Here is a 24,155-nt window from a genome sequence, read left to right as displayed (position 1 = left end):
CAGTGAAGATGACCATAGGTGCAACCAATTCGGGACTAATGCAGCCAATTTCATGTGAAAAGAAAGCAAATGCTTTCCCATGACGTCCAAGCATCTCTCTAAAACATTCTTTTTCCACTGGAAGCAAAAAATCATCATTTCCAATCTTCAATTCTGCAAGAGTTTCAGCTGTAAACTTATGTCCAATATTTGCAGGATCCCTCAACATAGGCTGCTTCATAGCTTTTTCAATCTGTTCATCACTATCAGAAGGAAGCGGACCTGCAACCGGCTTAACCTTCTTATCAACTGTTTTATATTTTGTGTCAACCTTGGCATCATTCGAGCACTCTTTCCTTTGCTGCAATTTCTGCAAATTTTCAGCATCTTTCAACTCTGTTGGCTGAAAAATTTCAGCCTTTAGCTCTATGGACTGCATGGGTGCAGCCTGAAACTCTGTATGCAGAAATTTTTCTGCATTCAACTTTGTTGGCTGAATGAATTCAGCCCTCGGCTCAATGGACTGCATAGACGCATCCTGAAACTCTGTATGCAGAAATTTTTCTGCATTCAACTCTGTTGGCTGAATGGATTCAGCCCTCTGCAATTCTATTAGCTGATCAAGATCAGCCATAAATTCAGTTTGCTGAGTTTTCTCAGCCTCTAACTCTGTTTGCAGCATAAAACCAGAAATTTCCTGAAACATATCCAAGGTTTGCACAGGTATGATCTTTGAACCCTTGCATACATCAGTTTTCAGCATTACTCTCATCTCAAACAATGTATCTGCATAAGACATCCCTTCATACAATCCATCCACATGCTCTTCTGCTTGCAAAATACCTGCATTCTTCAACTCTTTCTCCTTACGACCAATGTACTGCCTGGCAGCTCTAGGCAAATCTGAAATTTTCTGATAACTCACTGAACTATCTGAAGTAAACCCAACAAAGTTATTGGAGAAAGACTGGCTGCCAGGAGGCGAGATCTCCTCTTTTCTCCGCTCCGTACCACTGGCGTCTCGCAAGACAGCGGTACCTAATGAAAATCCAACTCCTTCGCAGGTAGTGGTGCCTCACGCAAGGAGTCCCTGTTTCTCGGATGATTTACCCCAACAGTCATAAACTGAACAGCTCGCATACCATCTTTACTGCGTATCCGCGCATAAGCTGATCCGTCATCCATCACTTTTGTTTCCATTCTTGCTTCTGTAATGAAAGGCTGTCCAAGAATAATCGGATAAGAACATGAATCCTGAACAAAGCAATGATAATCCTCTTCAACATTACCAATAGAAATTCTGATACTCGGACAAGCAGCATACATATCACCAGAAGTATTGTTGGCGGCTCTCATGCGCCAGCCATGCTTTGCATCCATAGGCCACTTGCCACTTTCATAAACACCTCGAGCAATAAGATTAATCTCAGAACCATGATCAACTAAAGCAATCAAGGGAATTTGTTTCTCTCCAATCCTTACCACTGTCTCAGTGGTTGCTCTAGCCCAATGACTTCGTGAAAAATGGCTGCGAGGAATGAGAATAGGGGACTCATCATCTTCATACTGCATAGGCTGCACTATTTTCTCCAATTGTGGATTAACAGAAGCATTCTCAACCATCACTGCATCGTCATACTCTTTCCCAAGAGCTCCATGCCACAATCCCTGTAAGGCAGGTCCTTCCATCGCATGTCGTTTCCTCCGCAAAAGATCCTGCATCTGATCCTGTATTTCTCTTCTAGCAATCCCAAGAGCCTCTCCAACAGTAAAAGTGACTTCACTATTCAAAATTCTTTCATGAAAAATCTTACTCATATCCGTTTGCATATCAAGGTCTGACAAGAGCTTGAATCCTGGCTCTTTTCTTGGTTGCCTCTTTTCTTTCTGCTTATCTCCCATTGGTTGATCAGAACCTGTTTGAGCTGGAGAATTTGACATAGGTGGAGCTGTAACAGGTGGTGAAACAAAGTCACCCCCTCTAGTCTTTTTGGAGGAGCTAGGACCCTCCTCATCTCTTCTTCTCTTTTCCTCAACCATGGCATCTAAACCCTACGTTTTAGCCATATAAGCAAAAATAGAATACCTGTCAACAGGAGAATCCCATCCTGTTTCTCCTCGGATGCTAGAGCCCACACAAGTCATAGTAGAAGTTTGAACTTTCCCTCTTCTCGCTATCTCCAAGGCAGAAGACCATAAAGCAGAGTCTCCATCAGATTTCTGCTCAAGCTGGACTCCAAAAGCTGAAGCATCTCCTCTAACACTCACATAAGCTGATCGCGCAGCCATATCATCAACAAGCTTCTTCATACCTCCCTTACCAAAGTTCGTGTCAAGAGGAGCGCCAGTCTCTGTCAGCCATATCTTCCCATCTTGTCCCCAGAACACTACATTCTTCTTACGTGCTTCCTGAAAAGCATCACAATCTCTGCAATGTTGGTGCTCTGTACTATCACACCAAATACATCGTCGCCCTTTTCTTTGACCAGCTGGAAAAGCAGTCACTGGAGCAGGTGCTACAGCAGGTACTGACATAAGTTGCTCCTTTAACTTACCAACTTCAGCTTTGACTGCTTCAATCGTCAAATCCGCCAAGCCTTTAATAACATCATCTACAGATAAGGGCACTAGAGCAGCAGGAACTGGTGGATTCACAACAGGAGGAGTAGGCTTAGGCAAAGAAGCTGCAGCAGGGGTAGAAGAAGAAGTCTCCAAGGATTTTTCAGGAACTAATCCTGTATTACGATGCAATCTGACTCTCCTGCGCTGCTTCTTGACAAGAGCATTCACAGCATCAATGACATGTCTCCACTCAGTCTTTAAACCTGAATCAGTAGCTTGATCTTCCAAAAGATCATCCAACTTTTCCTGTAAATCAGCATCTGCAGCTTGCAAAAATAACTCCACTTTTTGCATCTCCAAAGCTTGCTGTTCAGTCCCATCCAACTGATCATAACGGCTTTCAAACTCTCGCAGAAGAGCGGTAACAGAAAGTCCCTTATTAGACATAGAAACCCATGCTAAAAAATTCCTGTGATTCATAAGACCTGTATCCTCCAGGAAATATTCATCTTTTAATGCCTTTTTAAATTCAGCCCAACCTGTATGTGCTTCTTGAATTTCTGCAATTCGACCTTCAAGAGCACGCACCACGATCCGCAAGAAGTAGCGGCTCCAAACATCTTGAGAAACCCCAAAAAACTTCATCTTTTCTTCATACAAATGCAGGTAAGTTGACACTTGCTGGCCATTAAACTGCTTCATCTCCTGTTGGACAGCTTTCAAAGCATCCATAGCATCACTGTCTCGTTTTGCATGAACTTGCTGCTGCATATACATGGTAAATGACTGAAACAGGTTCTTCATGACATTATCATCTGTCATCTCTTCTTGCAAGTCTCCCATCTTGCTGATGACGCAGCACTTTCACGTCGGGTTCACCAGAAATGTCAAAGAGATCGTGCAAGAGCTGCAGAACACGGGGTTCAGGGCACAGCAATGGAAGAGGCTAACAAGAAGAATTCAAATTGAATTGTTGATGCCAAAGTACACTATATTTCATGTCAAAATGAGTTACATGAAGCTCATTTTCAGAAAAATCTGAACATATTCAGTTTCCTGTTTGTGAAGAGATTTTTGCAAAGAATGCATCTAGAACCATATCCATAACCATTATAAGAGCTAGGAGTATTAATGAAGGCTGAAGTTCCGTAGTCCAGATTGACATACAAGTAAGATCCTAGAAGTAAAATCTGATTCCTGCACCCAAAACATACCACCTTGCCAATTGCTCTGGCTCTACTGTCATTCTACCTGACAGTACCCACAACTCCTGTAAATCAGACCTTTTCTTCTGTCACGATACCGGAGGAGGTAAGATGTACATGCCAGGGGGTTGTTTCCTGGGTATGACGCTGTCACGGAGATGGCAATTCCCTCTGACGACGCAACCAGCGGAAGAGCTGCTGGGTCATTCAGGACTATTTCTGTATATTAGCTATGACATAAGTCAGCAAAGTCAACACCGTCTACACGGCCATGAATACAATGATTCGAAAGGTGCAGACCTACAGGATTACAGAAGGGACGGAAGAGGCCACCACAACCGTCTTCTCCTTCCAACCCCTTGTCTCCCTTCTTGCGGCTCATATTATAGAGCTCGTTGGCTCCAATTTCGCTAATCCGAACACACTCCCATAACCACCCAAGGAGTTTAGCGGAGCTCTACTTGTGGATTAATATATCACAATCGATGGAGGTTTGAGATCCAGAGTAGTGAGCGAAAGACAAAACAGGGCTTGACTGTTCTGTCACTTGCAGCCTCTTCTCGTGCTTTGATAATGCAAGAGACAAGAGGTTCTCTTTATGGAGTGTTGATCTCTCTGTTTGAACTTCAGATTCAATCAGACCAGAGCTTCTGGATGTAATGGAGGTGACCGTCTGTGGGTGTGAATATGGCTGTTATAAAGAAGTGGTGTATGCACCTTTGGCGGAAGGTAGCTCCTCAGCAGATTGGTTCCATGCCATGCCCGAACTCAGATCAAGTTTATGGAATGTTTGCTGACCAAGTGAAGGGCAGTGAAACTACACTTGATGTTGCTCCCTGCACGCCTATGCAGTCGTTTCCGCAACAGAAACATCAGTTCATTGACACACCCGAGCCTTCACACAGCTTCCCTTAACGATTTCAGCTCTTCCCCTTTCCAATCCAATCCAGCGTTTCCGTTGTTTCCTCTCCCCTCTGGTCCGCCGTTTTCTCCCTGTCATCTGATGACAAGACTTGTATTTCCAGAGTCTGGTTGAGCTTTTGGAGCACGAAAGGGATCAAATCCTCTCTGTCGGCAGTAGTCTGAAGCACTTCATTGATTGCACCAGGAGCTATTCGACATGTTCTTGCTCTGGATCAACAGATAGTCTTTAATTCAGCAACATACTGCGGACTTTTCACTCTATCGACATTTCATCCCCTGAATGCTTGTCGCCTTCAACTCCTCCCGAACCAGGAAAACAGAAAAAAATCTGTGTGTCTGTTTCACCCTTCCTCCTCATCGTGTACTCTCGTCTTTTTCTAAAAAAAAACTTCCTTTTTCCCCCCCACGATTTCAGCTCATCTGCATTCCCAGTAATCAGCATCGCTCCCTCATCTCCTCAGAAAGCGAAAAGGAAGGGCCCCTCTTCCAATTCAGGCGCAGCCCGCCACTTTACCTTTTTCAAAAATATACCTCTCTCTCTTTTCTTAGCTTTTTCTTTCCTTAGAACTTCTTGCCTTTTGGATCACTTAGAGATCATGTGCTTCACACGTCTTTAGGTATTAGTAAAAATTAGGGTGATGACAATACATATCATCCAATTATTCCACATATCTCAGTCCAGAGAATTCTCATAGCTTAGACTTGCTTGGGACTGTGCAGAGGGCAGTACCAGGAACATAGCCTCCTAAAACAATAATAGAGATGCATCACCATGATAAATCACCAATACAACCCAGCCCTCTCTTACAGTGTCAATGAGCTTGCATACACCATGACCTTTGCCTCAGCTCTTGCCTCACGCACACAATAAAAATAGCCCTGTTTACAAGAGCAGAAGATTTAGGAGTCCATTCCTAATGATTTCTTGGATCCAATGTGCAGGAAATATATACATTGGCTGCGGATTACTAAAATGCATCACACAAACAATAAATCACACGCAGAAATTAACACAAATGCACAACAAAAATGGAGGTGTTCACGGCTCAGATGTGCAGCAACACGACAGCGTCTACTTACACGTCTATTTTCGCGTCTATATTTGCGTCTATCTGAACAATAGACGCACATATACACGCGAAATAGATGCACACGTCAAAATTCAAACCATACTTAAATCATTTCTTTTCAAACTGCGCCTTTCCTTTCCTGCATTTTTTGCGATTCTGAAGCTTGAGTTTAGCCGACATGCAGTCTCTTCATGCCTCACCTAGTCTCTTCATGCCTCACCTCCTCATGACTCACCTCTTCTTTCATTTCAAATACACAAGAAGGGAAAAAGGAAAGCCAAGGAGAGGAAGAAAGAGAGAACAAGAAAGAGGAGAACAAGAAGAGGCAGCAAGCAAGCAAACAAGCATCAAGGGAGGGTAACTTACCAAGGAGAGGAAGAAGGAGAAGAAGAAGCGCCACCACCCGCCACACCAAACACCCAAGGTGAGTCTCTCTCTCTCTCTCTCTCTCTCTCTCTTTGTTTCTCTCTTCCTCTCTCTGCTCTGTCTGTGTATTTAGGATTTGTGATTCCATTATGTATTGTATTATGTAAATCGTCAATGGCTGTCTCGTCGGCCTAAAATCGGTCGACCCAGCGCGTCTGCTAGCGTGTCTACATCTCAGTGTAGATGCGGACATAGACGCGCAAAAATGTCTCCTCTCAGAGTGTCTGAGAGCGCGTCTTAGAGCGCGTGTGCTGGCGCGTGTGCTCTGCAATGTACACGCGATGATACATGCACTGCACAGAAGGTTGACCTGCGGTCTACACGCGATTGTAGACACGCATTGACCTGGGATGTGCGTCTGGCAGCGCGTCTGTGCTGCACGTTAGATGCGCAAATAGACGCGCTGGATAGAGGATGAACAGCAATGTTATGTCAAAGGCTTAAAAACTGCAATGTAGTGTTTTTGTATGCAATAGGAAAGCTATGCTACAATTTAGGATACCCTAGTCATAGTCTTTTATAAATTCTCCTATATTCAAGTTTATAAGGATACAATCAATAATAAATACTTTTGAGCAAGGTCCTATTGTGTGACATCACCTAGAGCAGAATCTTGTTGCGTAGTATTGATTAACTCCTAAATAGAAGTCTAGTTAGATCTAAAAGTGACAAATTAGGAAATGGTATACTTTTATACACATTTATACAAACATTATATTTTTTACATAAAGTGAGATTGAAACTTGTGTGTTCTACATGTGGATCTCGTGAATTAGAGCCCTTACCTAGGCATATAGGCCTCAATGTGCCCTCTAGTCTATGGATAGTCACCTCCACCCCTCATCCATGAGTTGCTTGTACTACACAATATCCTCCTATATTTTTTGTATGCAAACAAATTTGTCTTTTTCCTATGTTTTTTTTGCAGATGTCGTATCCTGGTTCATCTAGCAATGACCTAGATGTGGATCGCATAAATGATACATTGGCCTCCTTTGGCAGGGGGGTCAATGCATTTTTTGGAGGTTTTCCTAGTAGGGAAGACTTCGTGGGAGAGATGACCAGACACCTTGGCCGCTCTCCCACAGCGGACGAGGTGTTCAATGCCATGTCTGGGACGCCTCTGGCGTCTTTGCCTGGCACTACTTCCTAGACTCCACATGCAGGTACTCCACATACAGGTACTCCATATGCAGGTACTCCATTTGCAGGTACTCCACGCGCTCCACGTGCATTGGCTGAAGCACAAGCATCTGCAGAAGCACGTGCATTTGCAGAAGCTCATGCGTCCAGCAAGGCAGAGGGCAGTCGACAGAGAGGGAGGAGGGAGAGTCGAGGGGGAGGACGAGGGTTGTGTGGGGGTTGCCTAGGAGGTGGCGAGCGATCACCCTCACCAGTAGATCATGTAGAGGAGGTTGTATGCCATTACTATAGAGTTACAGATGCCGATGGCATCTTTCATGAAAATGAGGGAAGGGATGTAATGGCGTACATGAGGAGCGTCGTGCATGCGACGTATAAAGATTGTTTCATTGCCTTCAAAAATCAAAAAAGCGGCTTGTGGCAGGAGGTGTTGAGAGCAGTCCATAGGAGGTACCCAAATCCTGAGGGTCAGCGATTCTCGGATGATTGGGGACGTACAAAAGTGAGGGATATGCTTCACAACAAAAGATCCCACCTCATGATACGGGCCAAGGACTCACTACGAAGACTGGAGGAGAGGCGTAGAGCCTACAGCCAACCACCTATGTGCCATCGCGTAGAGTGGAAGAAAGCCAAGAAGAAAGCAGCTGAGAAAGTGAAGAGTCGTCAGCACGCAGAGGCGCGACAGATACAAATGGAAACAATGGGAATATCGTCGCATTATGGATCGGGCGGCAGAGAGTCGTGGGAGGTAGAGTTTGTAAGTATATTTTGATTTCTAGTTTTTTTAATTTATATTTCTTTAAATTCTTTATATATTTTAGTCTAATATATTGTGACGTCTAATTGTTTGTATATCTCTAAATGTTTTGCAGACTACCATCGTTGGTAGGACACCTACCCCTAGAGAGGTAGGTTACCATCAAGGCCATAACCGCGCAGCGACATGGCTTCACTTTTATGAGGAGGGTCTCATCACTGAGGACCAATACAACTGGGCCATGAGGATTCGACAGCCAGAGGAGGTATGTTTTTCTTACTTTTCTATTAGAAGTATAACTAATTATAACTTTTTCTCCACCTTGTCTATGTAAGCAACCCTGATCTTTTGTGTGTGTAGGCGAACCCGGATGTGGAGCACAGCGAGGAGGGGGATAGCGACGCTAGTAGCCATGGTGGTACTAGCGAGGATATTTCCTCTTCAGATTCGTAGAGGAGCACTATACCTCCTCATGAGGCCTTCTTTTCTTGTATATGTATGATATCTCTTTGAGCCTATTGCTTGCGGCCATGCTTTAGGTCACAAGCACTCAAAACTTCCCTTGTAAATGCTTTGATATATAATGAATACATGGACTTTTACTTTCAATTCTCGTGCCCGTAAGATACATTGTCTTTTTCCCAAATACACAATCTGATGTATGGGAGGGGGAAAAAAAAAACCAGATGCTCTCTGGTTTTTTTTTTCCAGTTCTGTTTTGCGCGTCTATCAGCGCGTCTAAATTCCAGGTAATTCACGTTTATTCGCGCGTCTATAATGCAGACTACACGCACTTATACATGCGCTGCATAATTCAAATTAAAAAAGAAAATTAAATATCCTTTAAAAAAATGATATTTTTTGTTTTCCGTTCGCGTCTATCAGTGCTTGTAAAAGCGCGTCTAGAAGCGTGTCTATGTGCGCGTGTATATGTGCGTCTATTGCGCATCTATTTGTGTGTGTAAATTCGTCGATACATGCGATTATAGATGCGGAATGATAGACACTCAAATAGACGGGCGGATAGACGCACCCGTAAGTTTTTCTCTATATTCAAAAATCGCGTCTAAATGTGCGTGTATGAGGCCTTTTTGTTGTAGTGGTCGCTATCAGCGTCGCAAATGCGATGCTGATAGCGATGCCAATGGCGACGCCAATAGCGACGCTCATAGCGACGTTTCTATGGCGTCGTTAATAACGACGCTTTTTGCGACGACAGGGGCAAATTTTGTTGTTTGTATTTTCGTTGCTTTAAACATCGGTATAAGGTCTATATCTTGTAGTGGAAATTAATGTTGGACATATTTACTACATATTTATGACATTTTTACTCATATGATATATGTATACTCATCCTTATATTTGTGTACCTCAAATTAAATTTTTGAAGACAAAATTTTTCTCGCACACACAAAGAATTACCAGAATTTATAAAAAAGCTAAATTATGAAAAAAGAGGATAGGAATACTAGAACTAGTGGACATCGTACTATACTTTAGCTGGCAATTTGAAGTAATTCAATACCTCTAATAAAAAATACACATAATGTTATAGGCAATCCTACAAGAAACTCTAAATGGAAATTGTTATGGCCTAGCATGGTTGCAATCTATCAAGGAGAAAGGGCATTTGAGAAGCCAAGCATACACTACATTTTCACATTTAAACTTGAGTTGATTAGTGATTGTCACAGAGATTGCTTGAAATGATATCTGCCATAAAATACAAAATATAACCTTTCACCAAGTTATGTGCACATTGATTGATTGGCAAATTGTCGTTTCGATTAGCATATATGAAGACTTTCATGAGGTACATTTGTCAAGTATTCAACTCTTGATGTAAGAAATTGTAGAACCATCTCAAAAGATTGACAGTATCCTATCTTTCTAAAGAAGAGTATAAAGAGTTCTACCCAACAGGACTTGTATGTTCAAGTTTCCGCTCTCAAATATTAAGGCAGCCGAGGGCTTAAAAAGATGTACGGGAAAATCCAGATTGTTGGGATAGGGCCTTGAGAAGCGCCGTCCAGTTGCGGCTAGAGGAGCCGTTGGGCGCGACAGCAACGCGGGCGGCCTGTTTCCACTTGGCGACGGATGCCTTGAGTAGCTGGGAAGAGTGGCCTTGCATGAGGGTTCGGACCTTGCCTTCGATTTCCTCTCTCGGGATGACGCCGCCGGCTGGCGCAGGTTCGAAGTCCAGCCCAATCTTCCATTTGTCGACGCAGCAGCGGTTGTTGAGCATCTGATCGGCGAAGTAGGGCCAGCCCAGCATGGGCACCCCGGCCGCGATGCTCTCCAGAGTGGAGTTCCAGCCGCAGTGCGTGAGGAAGCCGCCCACCGCCCTGTGGGCCAGCACACGCAGCTGCGGTGCCCAAGCCACGAAGCAAGCCTTCTTCTGCACCCTCTCCAGGTAGCCCTCAGGGAAGATGGCATCCTTGCCGTACATCAGGTCCGGCCTTATCACCCACAGCAGCGGCTGCCCCGCCGCCTCCAGCCCCAGTGCCAGCTCAGCAAACTGCTGAGCTGTCAGGACCGCGATGCTCCCGAACGACGCGTAAAGCACCGAGCCGTCCGCTTGCTGGTCCAGCCACTGAATACACGCATGCTCCTCTGGCCACAGCGACGCCCTCGGATAGGCCTCGTCCATCCCGGCCTCCTCGAAGAAGGATGCTGGCAGCAAGGGCCCCACCGTCCACGTGTCGAGCCTCTCCTTGGAGCGGATGGCATCCAACGAGGCGGCCTCCAGGTCGTCGAAGGTGTTGATGGCCAGCCAGGTGGTCTCATGGATGCGCTGGCAGGGCTGAATGAGGATGTTGAACAGGAAGTCTGTAGGGTCCATGCACTGCAGGAAGGTGTTCAATTCGTCCGGCCTGAGTGGTGGCACGCCCGGTATCCAGTCGACGAGCTTCTTCGGCCTCTCTTCCGACGCTTCTGCGAAATAAAACTCGTGTAAGTTAGTATCGTCACAGCTCATCCTCGAATTGCGAGTGCTGGGTGTAACGTCAAGCACGTCGCTCCCTTCACTGGTTAACGTGTCTTTGCTATCGTCACCGTCGCTCATGCTTGCGACGTTTGGCACAGCATTGGGCACATGATCCCGTCGTCAGTTAAGTGTTTAAAAGAACATCAGAAAGATGTACATGATTTTGGCACGGAATGCAACAGATATGTAGCACAATAGAAGACGCCAGTTACAGTCCAAAGCACAGATATATACGAGCTAATCATTAGATTTATACACGTTACAACAAATTCCTAGAAAGTGAAAAACAAGCACCTCTCTACCCGAACACACAAGCATACCACACGTGACACCAGTACACATATCGCCAGCACTACACATTGGCATGTTGTACATGAATGTAATTTTAGTAGACGAATGCGAGCAACTGAGCGAGGCTCTCAAGAAGATTGCCCAGTAAAAGATTTGGAAAGCCACACATGAATTTACAAGGTTCAGCCTCCTCTTGGAAGATTGCTCTATTCAAGCTAGGCTGTTGAGTTGAACTCAAGTCTAAACGACATGCCTGTGTGGTCACCCGAAAGATGGGACCTGTCCCATGTATCATAGGGCTGTGAAATGGTTGCTTGCCTTTGGGAAAAAGGCAAAGGAATGGCTTAAGCCGGCAGTGCCCGGTCACACAACGGGATTTGGAGACAAGCTTTATAATTAGGTGGCATGGGCAATATCTTTTCAGTTTTTATCGAGTTCAAGATTGTAATAAGGTCATCTATACTTATACAGATTTGGGAGTGCAGGAATGAATATCGTGTTGAAAGGTCTGCCTATTGTTATGGCTAAACAGGCTAACGTGTTTAGTAAGGAAGCTGGGAATTCTATGAGAAAGATAGAGTTGATTGCCTTTTGCTCTTCCAAACTCTTTTTTCAAGAGCTTTGAGTTTGCATGGAAAACGCATAACAGCATACTTAAAAAACAAGATTTTTGTGATAGGTAGGTCGGTAGCTCAACATGAGATTGCCGAGCAAAACTATATACCTTGAGGGGGACGAAAGCCTTGCTTGACGGCCATCATGGAGGCGAGGGTGCCCGCGGAGCCGGTCCAGAAGGCGAGTCTCGGGAGGCCGAATTTGGTGGCCACGTCCTGCGTGAAGTAGAGGTAGAAGTCGGAGATCATAACGGACACGGGAGGTTCGCCCTGCAGGAGGCGGCTCTCGACGAGGCTCTCGAGGGCGGGGCCCAGCTTGAAGAAGGACACAGCCAGCTGAACGATACTGTCGTGGCCGCTGGTGCTGCCGTCGGGCCTGTCGTCCACCAGCTCCGCCAGCCGGATGTCCAGGCCGAGCCGGTCCCGCAGGGCAGCCTCCGTCTCCCGCAGGCGCGCCGCGTTATGCTGCGTGTGGACGAACGTCACCGTGAAGCCCTCCGACGCCAGCTCCACCGAGAGCTGCATCATGGGGCCGATGTGGCCTTGCGCTGGGCTCGCTATGACCAGCGCATGGGGTCGGCGCTTCACCCCGCCGTTCTCCACAAGAGCCTCCATATTTTATCGTAGGAAGTTGGCTGCTGTGGCCTGCAATTGGTGGAGAAAGTATATCATAGGAAACTAGTATATCATAGGAAACTGCAGCCTGCAATCCATCCTTACAAGTTATATGCTGTCCGAGACCCGCTCTCGAGATTTGATGCTTGTTGTGGGTAGGCTACCGACTGCGAAAACTTTTGGGTCCCTGCCACCCGGGACTCGTTGCCCAACTTGTGAACTCCGTGCGTGCTACACTAATAATTGCAACGAGTACTGCTTGCCAAATGTGGTACGATTGTTGGCTACGCCTACTATCTTTTTGTGTAGGCCCCTTCAACCCCTCAAACTTCAAAGCATGATATAAGCCCCCAACTTGTCATTAGCTAGCGTTATGTCGGGGAAAATTCGTACTATTCCTTTCATTAGATGCAATATAAAGAAAATAGAAGTACATCAATCAAACATGTACTATAAAGAGACGTGTAAAAATCAAATGTACATGTACTTAAATGCAAAAAGCGCCGTTGACAGAAAATTTGTAATTGATGCATGAGGCCCGTGGGAAGGAAGCAAACAAAGTTTGTGTTAGGCATTGAAAGGAAGGACATTATCGTTTGTGATAAGTTCTCGAGGGTATAGCTTCAGGCTTTGAGATAATGTCAAATGGCCATCCCTCGTACCAAGGTCCCAAAAGGCAATCAGTTCTATTTGTTTGTCATGGGAAAAATAAAGTGAAAAATAATCATGTTGGGATAAGGAAGTACTTAGCAGGCATGCATGCGTGAGCTACTTTGCATTTTACATTAAGCATTTTTTATGTTGGCCACAACATTCGAGCGTACCGATAGGTCACACATCACCTTTTGAAGAAACGGTCGAATAGTGCTTATATTTTTAGCTTTAGACCAAATAGTTTTCTTTATATACCCAAGAAATCTCGTGTTCTTGTAATCTTGCACATAGTTGTATTCGAGCATCTAGCTTGAATTGCCACCGTGAACCTTGCAAATTGGAAAATTGAGATTGGATTTAGTATTGTTTGACATTTTTTGTAGAGGTTTTTAAACACTTTAAGAAGATAATAGTGAAATTAGATCAAATAGTTAAATATGTTAATTTGTTGCAATGGTGAAGTTAGTCAAACAGGTGAATAATTTGAGAGACTCTAATATTGATCATGATATATATCATGCGTGAATAACTGAAGATATGTTTTTTGGCAAAAGTAGGAACGATATAATTAATTATACCAAGTCCTTACAGAATAGGGATATAAACCTCTAGATGATCAGAGATCCGAAGAGAATGCTAGTATAAGATAGAGTCTCCTTCTCCAACAAGGTCAAAAGAGATTATATTAGAGTTTCAATCGATTGATGGTGTGGTAGTTGCACCTGTTATGGTACAAGTGTAGATTTTAAGAGTAGGAATGTTGAAATGAATTGAAAGGGTTGTAGGTATTGATTGAATTAAGGTATATCAATACTAGTTGCAAAGAAGCTTTCGGTTTGGGTTGAAGGCAGCGTGCATTAATCTTGATCCAATAATCTCCAGCAGTGATTGAACACTAGGAATCAATTGGACATTGTTAGACATAGCTAAAATCAAAACTTTCTCAGTAAGTGTATTTGGACACTAAAGGAAGCTCCTTCATTGATGTCTTATCATGTTACTTTTGACTGAAGAGATGTCTTTCTCGGGTTGATGGGAGCTACTCTCTTCTCTCTTGTTGGATTGAAGGAAATGCTACTCTTTGTCCTATACCACATGAAGCATCCTTCTCACCCTCTGTGGTCATTCCCTCAAGAAGTTATTGCTTGCAAACAATGAGTTTTCCGGGACCCTTGGTCAATTTTACCTTATCACATTAGATATCATAATTTTGTGAGCAGCAAAGCCACTAATTGTTTTGCCTTATTTGCAAGAGTAGACCAATCTCATTGAGGGGGAAGACCTATACCAATAAGCCAACAGTTGTTGCTGATTCTCATCTTCTTAATGACACAAATTTGCTTGCCTTGGCAAACTGTGGCTTAGAGTGGCTCACTCTCCTCACAAGAAACCTCTTCACAAGCAGCATCCCTTCAGTGGTTTCATGCTTATGAATCAATTACTTGCATTTTGGCCCTTGTCCACAACCACATTGGGTTAATTAATGCTAGTGGCACAATCAGCTAGATGACATTCATTCAAGAAAGTTGGCTAAGCCTGAAAATTGTGGCAAGTTGGCATGCTAGATAACACCAAATTCACATTTGTTAGGATGGTTTGAGGATAGTGCTGGCCATGGCACGAATATGGCTAGAGGTTATACAAAGATTCATTAAGCCCCTCCCATCTTATTTGTTCTTTATTTACTTTGCCTTTTTAATCTCATTCTATATAGACATTATGCCACACTATTTTCCTGGCCTTCTAGTCTAGACTAGAAAGCCTCACTTACCTTGATCTCACCAATAGCAAGCCTAGGAGTGCCATCCCATAGGAGCTACACATCATGACCTACATGACTATGCTATCCCATTCTAGCATCCCAGGAGCTAGCTGAGTCCCTGTGGAAAGAAAAAGTCGCTTCTTGTGGAGCATCAGATGAGGAGGCCACTCCCTTGAAGGAGTCAGATCTATACCCAGAAACAATTCATGGGACCTTCATTTGCGAAGTAGAAGGGGAAAAGCAATGAACTTTTGTGCATACAGATGGTACTAAACGTCATTTGGAGGTGGGTACCACTCTTCCAAAAGAGGAGCTAATAGACTTGCATTACTTACTAAAGGAGAACTTGGATATGTTTGCATGGTTTTATAATGATCTAAAGGGGATTGATATTAGATGTGTCAACATCACATTGACCTAGAGCTTAATGCCAAAACTATGAGGTAAAGGCATAGGCACATGAATCCAAATTACTTAGTCCTAGTGAAAGTAGAATTGCTGAAGCTCTTTCAAGCTAAGTTTATCTATTCAATGGCCAATAGTGAATGGATTTTGCCCATCGTTATAGTACCCAAGAAGGATGGAAAGTTGCGAATATGTGTGGACTTCCGCAAGCTGAATTCCAAGACGAAGAATGATCATTTTTCTATTCCTTTCACACACCAACTGTTAGACACAGTGGCAGAACATGAGCTCTATTCCCTACTGGATAGATTCAGTGGGTACAACCAAGTTCAGATAGTAAAGGAAGATCAATCCTAAACAACCTTCACAATCGAACGGGAAATCTATGCTTACAGAGTGATGGTGTTTGGGCTTTGTAGTAATGCCCCTTCTACCTTTCAAAGAGTGATGATGCCACATTTCAAAATCACTTGCATGATTTTACCAAGGCATACCTGGATGGCTTCTGTATCTATAGCCTCATCCATGAGCATTCGGGACACTTGGAGCAGTGCTTTGATAGATGTCGGGAGTATGGCAACTTGCTCAACCCCAACAAATGTATCTTCGAAGTCTCATCCAGAGTTCTTTCGGGCCACATTATCTTTACACAAGGGATAGCAATAGATCCTACCAAGATTGAGAAATTTGCAGCTCTAACTGCACCAACCAATCTCAAATAGTTGAGAGTATTTATTGGCCATGTGGACTACTATAGCCGGTTCATCACATATTTTGCAACAAAGGTAGCCCCCTTGCATAAGATCTTGAGGAAAGATGCATAGTTTACTTGGACCATTGTTTATGAAGAAGCTTTCAACACTCTAAAACATTGTTTGATTGAAATACCCACCTTGCAACCTCTTGATTGGACAAAGGAATTCCATGTGCATACTGATACATTTGTAAAAGGATTAGGTGCAGTCTTATGTCAAAAGACTCCTTAAAGCTAGATCAACCCATCTACTATGCAAGCTAAAAAGTCACCGATCGAGAAAAAAACTACATAGTGATGGAGTTGGAAATGCCTCACAATAGTGTTTTCCTTAGAGAAGTTCTGACACAACTTGTTGCGATGCACTTTAAGTTTTATATGGACCATGAGGCATTGTCCTTTCTTGATGAATAAGGCAGATGCTAAGGGCAGAATGATGTGATGGCTTCTTTTGTTCTAGAAATTTTACTTTGAAGTGGTTATCAATCCTGGTCGCTCCCATGTTTTGGCTAATCATTTTTCGTGGATCCCTCAAACTAAAGTAGAGGAGCAGGATTTGGACCTCCTTGAAGCTTTCTTATTTTTAGTTGAAATAGTAATACCATGGTATGCTAGGGGATGCTTTGTGCAAGAGAAACAAAGATGAAGTGATGCGAAGATGAGATTGGGATCTTGCTAAAAGTATACTATGACAAGTCCTATAGAGCAGACACTTTGCGGGAGCAGCAATAGTCAAAAAGTCCCTCCTTAGAGGTTATTGGTGGCCCACACTACATAAAAATATCTATGACTACTACAAATTTTGTGATGCTTGTTTGTGGATGGAAAAGCCTACCAAATATAATGCTATGCCACTACAACCCATAATTCCCCTAGAGTTATCCGAGAAGTGGAGCATCAATTTCGTGGGCTCCAGCAATCTGCTAACTAGAAGGAAGTAGAACTGGTACATCTTGGTATGTATGGACTATGTGATGAAGTGATGTGAAGACAAAGTTCTCAAACAAGATAATGGCAACAACATAGCATTGTTTTTATACAAGGATATCATCACTCACTTTGGTAGTCCCTTAGAGCTGGTCAATGACCAAGGCACTCACTTTCTAAATAACATTATGGAAGAGGTGATAGAGCTTTACAAGATCTTCCCATTGTAAGTCTACACCCTACTACCCCAGAGCCAAGGGCCAAGTCAAAGTTACCAATTGCATCCTTTGCTCAATCCTGATGAGGACAATTACTGCACATCGTTGTGATTGAGAGGATCAACTTACAGAGGTCCTTTGGGCATACATGACCTCTTATATAAGGTTGCTATAGGACATACACCTTTCTTGTTGGTATACATCATAAAAGCCATCTTTCCTAATGAGTGAGAACTATCCTCTTTGTATGTGCCCATCATAGAACACTCGGGAGATAGTGAGTCACTGCAACATTGCATTCTACACTTGGAATATTTGGATAAAATACAATGAATGGATTTACAGTGTATGGAAGCCACACAAACTTGATGGAAGGCTAACCATGATAGTCTCATAAAGCATAAAGAATTCAATGAAGGTGACCTAGTCCTCGTCTATGATTCGTACTTTGGAAAGTTTCCAAGGAATCTCTAATAAGGTTAGATAGGCCCTTGCAAAGTACTCACTATCAACCCTAATGGCTCTATCCAAGTTAAAGCCGTTGATGCCTTTGATGATCCCTTCTTGATTAATGGTTATCGCTTAAAGAAATATTACCCTCCCTAGGAATCCTACCAATCACATCCGATAGTCCCTCTCCTTCTAAGGCGTTACTCCTTACTACTTCTCATGTTGTTATAGATGTCCATCATTCTCATCCTATGACAAGGTGGCACCATTCTATTAGCCCCTCACCTCCACCTCTTGCCTTTGTTCACTTACCCTCCTATTTAATAATAAAAAATTGACGAGGTTGGGTCTGATCTACGGTATTTCGCCATTTTTAAAAAAAGAAAAAAAGAGAAAAGAGAAGAAAAATAGGTTATGAGAGAAAATGACTTTGGTCCCTATCATACCGATCTACTCTTCAAGAAAAGGTGGAAACACCCTCGAGAGTAGGGTACAGAAAAAAAACTAAAAATAAAATAATAATAATACTTTTTATGAGAGAAAAGGAAGAAATTCACTATCATAGCAAGCCTCATTCTAGGAAAAGGTGGCAATATCCCACGGTCCAGAACAACTGACTTCTAAGTAGAAATTTCCAATGATGTAGTTCTTAAAGCAACCTCCCTTGGTGTGTTGTGTGTTGCTCTTCTTTTAGTGTGTTTAAGCCCCACAATAAACAATTTCTTCTACAGATAAATCAAGTAATTGATCTATTGGCTAACTGCCTAGATATGCCTCTTCATCAGCAGACACTAGTTGACATCATCGACAAGACAAGGCCATTATTCATCGTCGACAAACCCGCAATTTCATCCTAACTGGATGGGGATATGAGTATGGGGTTACCCTCATGTATTTATCAATGGAGCATGAAACACAGAGGGCCTAAGTGTGACTAATTTTTCCTTTAACCAACTCTGAGAGGTGAGGAGTGAGGGAAGTTACAACATTGGCACCAGGTACGTTTTTGTGTCCCTATGCATACACATGACATGCCCCTACTATCACCACTAAACATGTCACTTTTTTCTGTGCTTGCACTACTGCAAGGCCCCTTGACCTGCCTTCTCACACATATGCTAGATGGGTTGAGATGCACTGATACACCATCAATTGTGTACACTAGCATATTTCCTCTGCATCATTCTCCTTGTCAATTTCTCAGTCGAGTGCGCAATATGGGTTCTCCTTCCTTTCCCTCTGAGTGATGTAAACTGAGAGGCAAGTGATTGATCTACCATTCTCACACGAGCGCATGTTGAGTTGAGTGTGATATTCCTTGTGCCACCAATACTTAATGGTTCTTCATCAACGATGCCACCTCCTTGGGTGTTGCTACATGATCCTTGCCATGCCTGACATTTTCTGTGGCAAGCCATGGTACCTCCTGTAGAGACGACTCCAACTTCTAATGTGTCGATGATAGTCCACATCGACCCACTGACTAGGCCAAGTGTTTCTAACCCTACCTATAATTGCGTTTATTTTTATGCATGCCATATCTTAAGTGTGGAGATGCAAGGGTACGAGTCATGGTCATGTGTTAGGCCCCTACTCATTAGAGAAATCGGTATGTTATGTAAGGTGTTAAGAGTGGAGACGCATCCCTATGTGTCTTGTTTACATATATTCATTAACACAATGTTATCTCATTCTTAAATAATATCATGTTTTATTTATGCAGTGTTAAGGTCCCTTCCTTACGCAACCATCCTATTCTATCCAATTCATGGGGTCTTTCCTAGCTTCTTTAGTCTTTTTTCTCCATTTTGCTACTCTTTTATGTGAACGCACTCTATGTTCATCGACAGTGAAATCTGACCTTACAACCCTATTCCCCCTTTGAACCTGTCATCTTTTCTTTTTCAAGAAATGGTTTCTCAATTATTAATTTTTTAAGATTTGTTTCTGAATTGAATATATTTCCATGCAAACGTTCTTTTCTTGTGTCGGAACTACAATTTGACATGATAATCGTGATCTTTCCCTTCATTTATTAAATTTTTCTTTTTACAACCTGTGTATCTGATGCACGGATTAACTGTTGTTTATTTTTGTGTGTTTGTGGGTATTTTCTTACTTGATTTTTGCTATGTTTTCATGTGAACATGCTCTTTTCTCATCAGGATGCATCTTGCTTAGATAGCTTATTAATCCCAACATAAGAAAAATTGAAAAAGATGGAAAAGTGCAAGTTGGAAGCTGAAAGAGGTGGCCCAAAAGGAGATTGATCACCAGAGTGGAAGAAGCAGGAAGGGAAACAGTTGAAAGCACAAGGGTGTCCTCAAAAGCTAACTCAAAGGCAAAGGCACATTTTCAAATGCAAGGCACCCTTAAAAATTTTGTCAAAGAGCACCGTGCTCCCTCCTGTGTAGATCATAAAAGGTAAATGGGCATAGATAAAGAGATAGAAAAAATAGAAGAGAATGGGAAAAGAGGACCTTGCCACAATGGCCAATCATGTAAAAAAGGGGATGGGTACCCAAGGGATTTAGGGCATGTATAAAAGCCAAAAAGTGAATAGAGAAGCTCATTCTTTGGTGTGTGGCAAAGTGGACTCATCTTCTTCTTTTCTTCCCTTCTCCTTCTTACGCTTTCTTGTGTGTGCTTGAGATAGGGAGTGTGAGTGTAAGGGAGTGAGTGTGTGAGGGTGAGGGACCTTGGAGGTGAAACTCTCTATCATCTCCTCTCTTCTTCTCTTCTCTTCTCTTCTCTTGTCTCATGTGCGACTATGGAGGATGGAGTTTGGAGGTGGAGGCTTGAGGATGCTTGAGCTTGCATCTCGAATCGTGGAGATACCGGTGTGATCAAGAGAGGAGGCAACTCATTTGGGCATTGAGGTAAGCTCACTACAACCCAGTAGGATTGAATGTGCATCGGTAAGGTGAGAGATAGCTATTAGTGTTCTCTTGAAACTCTTGAACAATAAGCAATTCATGGATCTTGGTGATTGAGCGTGAGCTCACCTCTACATTTTGATTCCAATATTTAAGCTTGAGCACTTGCACACCTCAAATCAAGTGACGAAGTAAGGATTTCATTCCTGAATCGGAGCTTGAGATAGATAGGAGGTTTTGAGTTTTTAATATTTGCAACAAGTAAGTATTTTGGTTTTTTGATGATTAGGCATGTAGGAGAAATCATTTTAGTAATTTTCTTTTGATTTTTATTACATTTAGAGTAGAATAGGACCAAGAAATTGAAGCGGGAAGCTTTAGAGTTGTTGTAGTGAAATAGGCCCAAACTAGGCATAAACAGGGAAAAAATAGAAAAAAAGAGTGCTTAGAGGTGTTAGAATCACATGAGGAGTGATCGAGGAGATTAAGGTTGAGTCCAGCAAGGGTTTAAGACCCTAGAAAGCAAAGGGAGACCTGATTTTCACTTGTGGTATTGAGAGAGAGAGAGAGAGAGAGAGAGAGCTTGGATAGCAAGGGTTTTCTATGAATCGATTTACTCCCACTGGTGTTGTTAGCGCATCCCAGGTATATATAAACTTTGCCTTGTGGTCATAGTTGCATCATGAAAGTCCTTGATAGATGGCTTACTCATAATTGTCAATTCGATTTCTCATCATTTCGACCCCTTGGCCAATGGAATTAGACCACTTTACCAATGTTTGATTCCTAGAATCGGATGCTCAAACACTCTACACCTGTCTGATACCAAGAATTGGATATCCAACAATTGGACCACTACCACGTGTCTGAACTTGAGGATCGGACACTTGGACTTGTGACCTCATCCCATTTTGGAAATCGAATGCTCAAACCACCCTATCTAATTTTGGCAATCAGACATACCCAAATTGGACCAACCAATCCTACCTATCCAATTGGACATACTTTGTCCAATTTTGAAAGTCGGATATCCCATAATCAGACACAAAAATCAAACCATTCAAAATCAAACTAAAATCGGATACCTATCAAATTCGACATCCAAATCTTGGAATGAAACATTGCAAAATCAAACTTTACAGAATCGGATCAGATTTTGATACATCAAAATTGACAAATTTAGCACATTCGAGATGACAAAGAGTACAACCCGCAATAGGAGAATTCACTTACATGTGAATCTAACCCTAGAAATTGTAGCCGAATGGCTAGGCACAGTGTTGCTGACTTTCATATTAGGATACTCGGCATGCTTAGAGCTTTAGGCTAACCAACATGTCAAGAATCGCGTGATGGGGGATGTGCTTGAGCTGTTGCACCAAACACACACTGTATACACAAGAGGAATCTCACTCAAGAACACAAGAAGAGAGATGGAACCCTGAAATTTTTATCCGCAACCTTGCCGCTCTAAAATGGGGCCTGAAATGGCCTCAGACGCCCAAAATAATTGCGGGAAAGCCCTAAAGGCCTAATCTGCAGAATATTCAGTACTCTTATTGCACACCAAATCTCATAGCAATCTGATATTTTTTCTCGACCCTGCTTTTGGTGCCTCCACAGGCACTATCCAAGAGAGAGAGTGGAAGAATGGGAGAGCTTCTTACCCGTTGCTTGCTTGCTCGAACCTTGCTTCTTCTCCTTCACTTCAGCCTTCGAAATCATCTTCTCTTAGTGGCATGGCTCTGATACCATGTCAAGAATCATGTGATGGGGGATGTGCTTGAGCTGCTGCGCCAAACACACACTATATACACAAGAGGAGGCTCACTCAAGAACACAATAAGAGATATGGAGGCCAAAACGTTTTCTTGCTGATTTCTTCTTCTCCACACATTATATAATATACACAAAGTATAGATAAGATACAACATAAAGGAAAGTGGCCTTCTAAGCCTAACAGTGCATAACCAACTACACTAATCAACTAACGCTATATCTTTGCCAGCTGTAGATAGGTGCAACAAACTAAATATAATAAGTGATAAGTCAGTAGCCATGTGAGTATCATAATGACCACCAACGTGCTAAGTGTAGACGTGCGGACTCATCTAGCCAGGAGTCCATCATCAATGTCCGCACATGTTGAGCTTGCCATCTCAACACAACAGACCCCAATTTGACCTAGAATAAGCTGAAAAATGTAGCAAAAACCCTAATCACTAGCAAGAATGGCCAAGAATCGAGCCTAGAGCCCCATTAGGCCAAGTGCGTAGTCGAGAGTGCGAGAGCTGTAATTATCACTTTATATTCGTACCCACATTATTTTTTAGCACTTGAAGTGCAGTTAAGAAAATCTGAAAGCCTGAATTCGCATGATGCATGGAAGAGGTCACGCACACACATCAAGTGAGTATAAGTTGAGGATTGTTTGTAAATAACAAGGAACTAGCTCAAACTTAACAATGAGAACGAACCCACCAGTAGGAGAAGACCTTGAAATGTAGTCGAGTAATCAAGAACCCCAAGTATAGGACCAAGCAGGGACATGACACATGAGTTAGACACATCAAGGACCAACACCGTTGGAGGAGTCTATCTACCCAACTTTATCAACCCCATCAACAACTTGGTGGAGCATGAGATCGTGGATATGGCAGAGTCAAGCACTAATCATGGATGCAACAAGCAGTTTGACCTAAGAGATTTCTCGATGGAAATCCAGCAACTAGTTACTAATTACGATCTGCAGGCCAGATGGACCACCATGGTAGCCCATCCGAGGAAATCATAGAGGACCTCAAAGAGGAGAGGAGACTAGAGCGAATGGCCCTATAGAGCATAGCGGCCTATAATCAAGAGCAACACGCTAGGAGCTTACGTCAAAGTATGGAAATGTGTGAGATGCAACGAGTGCTAGCCCTAGCAAACAGAAATAGAATAGGACCTAATGTAGAGAGGGAAAGAGTGCTAGAATGCAATCTCACATTGAGCGAGATTCTTACGAAGTGATTGCTAGACAACTTGTCAGAACAGAGCAGAGCACCACTGCATTGGCAACCTCATCGCTTATAGGATTAGGAGTTAACCAGGGCTCTAAGAGAGCCAATCAAGATTTCCTATCATGGCTAAGTAGTTAGACAAGTACCAACCAAAACGCAACCCATACAACTTTGTAGAGCAGTGCAAGCAAGTCTACAAGGCCAACGACCTCACTGATCTTACTCAATGCTCACAAGCTTTTGGTCTATGCTTAGGTGATAAGGGTAGGACTTGGTACATGAGTCTAGATGCTACTAAGTGAACTAACTTTAACAACCTGAAGAGCCTCTTCATTAAGAGATTCTCTAAGCCCAAGTACTTTGATAACCTTTTAGTGTGGTTGATGAACGTCAAGTAGAAAGACAAGGAGGACATCAAAGATTACGTCACCCACATGCAAAATCTCTCTAAGAGGATCCCAATTGGTAAGAGACCCACCGAAAGAGCAGTCTCCATAGTCTTCATCAATGGGATACAAAGTGAGGAACTCTA

At 43.0% G+C, this 24,155-nt stretch overlaps 1 protein-coding gene across 1 annotated transcript; it reads right to left on the bottom strand.

The window, feature by feature from the left end:
• Positions 1 to 9,791: 9,791 nt before the first annotated feature.
• Positions 9,792 to 12,696, bottom strand: LOC148011549 (UDP-glycosyltransferase 85A1-like). The gene is made up of 3 exons (XM_087670252.1): positions 12,681 to 12,696; positions 12,071 to 12,605; positions 9,792 to 11,003 (listed from the first exon to the last, which is right to left on the bottom strand). Exons 2-3 carry the CDS (start codon positions 12,573 to 12,575, stop codon positions 10,042 to 10,044), a joined length of 1,467 nt encoding a protein of 488 aa, XP_087526378.1. The 5' UTR covers positions 12,576 to 12,605; positions 12,681 to 12,696; the 3' UTR covers positions 9,792 to 10,041.
• Positions 12,697 to 24,155: the final 11,459 nt, after the last annotated feature.

This window comes from Lygodium microphyllum, chromosome 28 (genome assembly GCF_053477565.2).
Source record: "Lygodium microphyllum isolate KBCC chromosome 28, Lygodium_microphyllum_v1.1.10, whole genome shotgun sequence".
Lineage (NCBI taxonomy): Eukaryota > Viridiplantae > Streptophyta > Polypodiopsida > Schizaeales > Lygodiaceae > Lygodium > Lygodium microphyllum.
This window is presented reverse-complemented; position numbering and strand designations above follow the sequence as displayed.

Excerpts from the sequence above, each read along its gene's own strand:
- LOC148011549 (XM_087670252.1), bottom strand. The coding sequence starts at position 12,575 with ATGGAGGCTCTTGTGGAGAACGGCGGGGTGAAGCGCCGACCCCATGCG. Across the intron at positions 11,004-12,070 it reads AGGCTTTCGTCCCCCTCAAG|AAGCGTCGGAAGAGAGGCCG; the intron begins GTATATAGTTTT and ends TTTATTTCGCAG.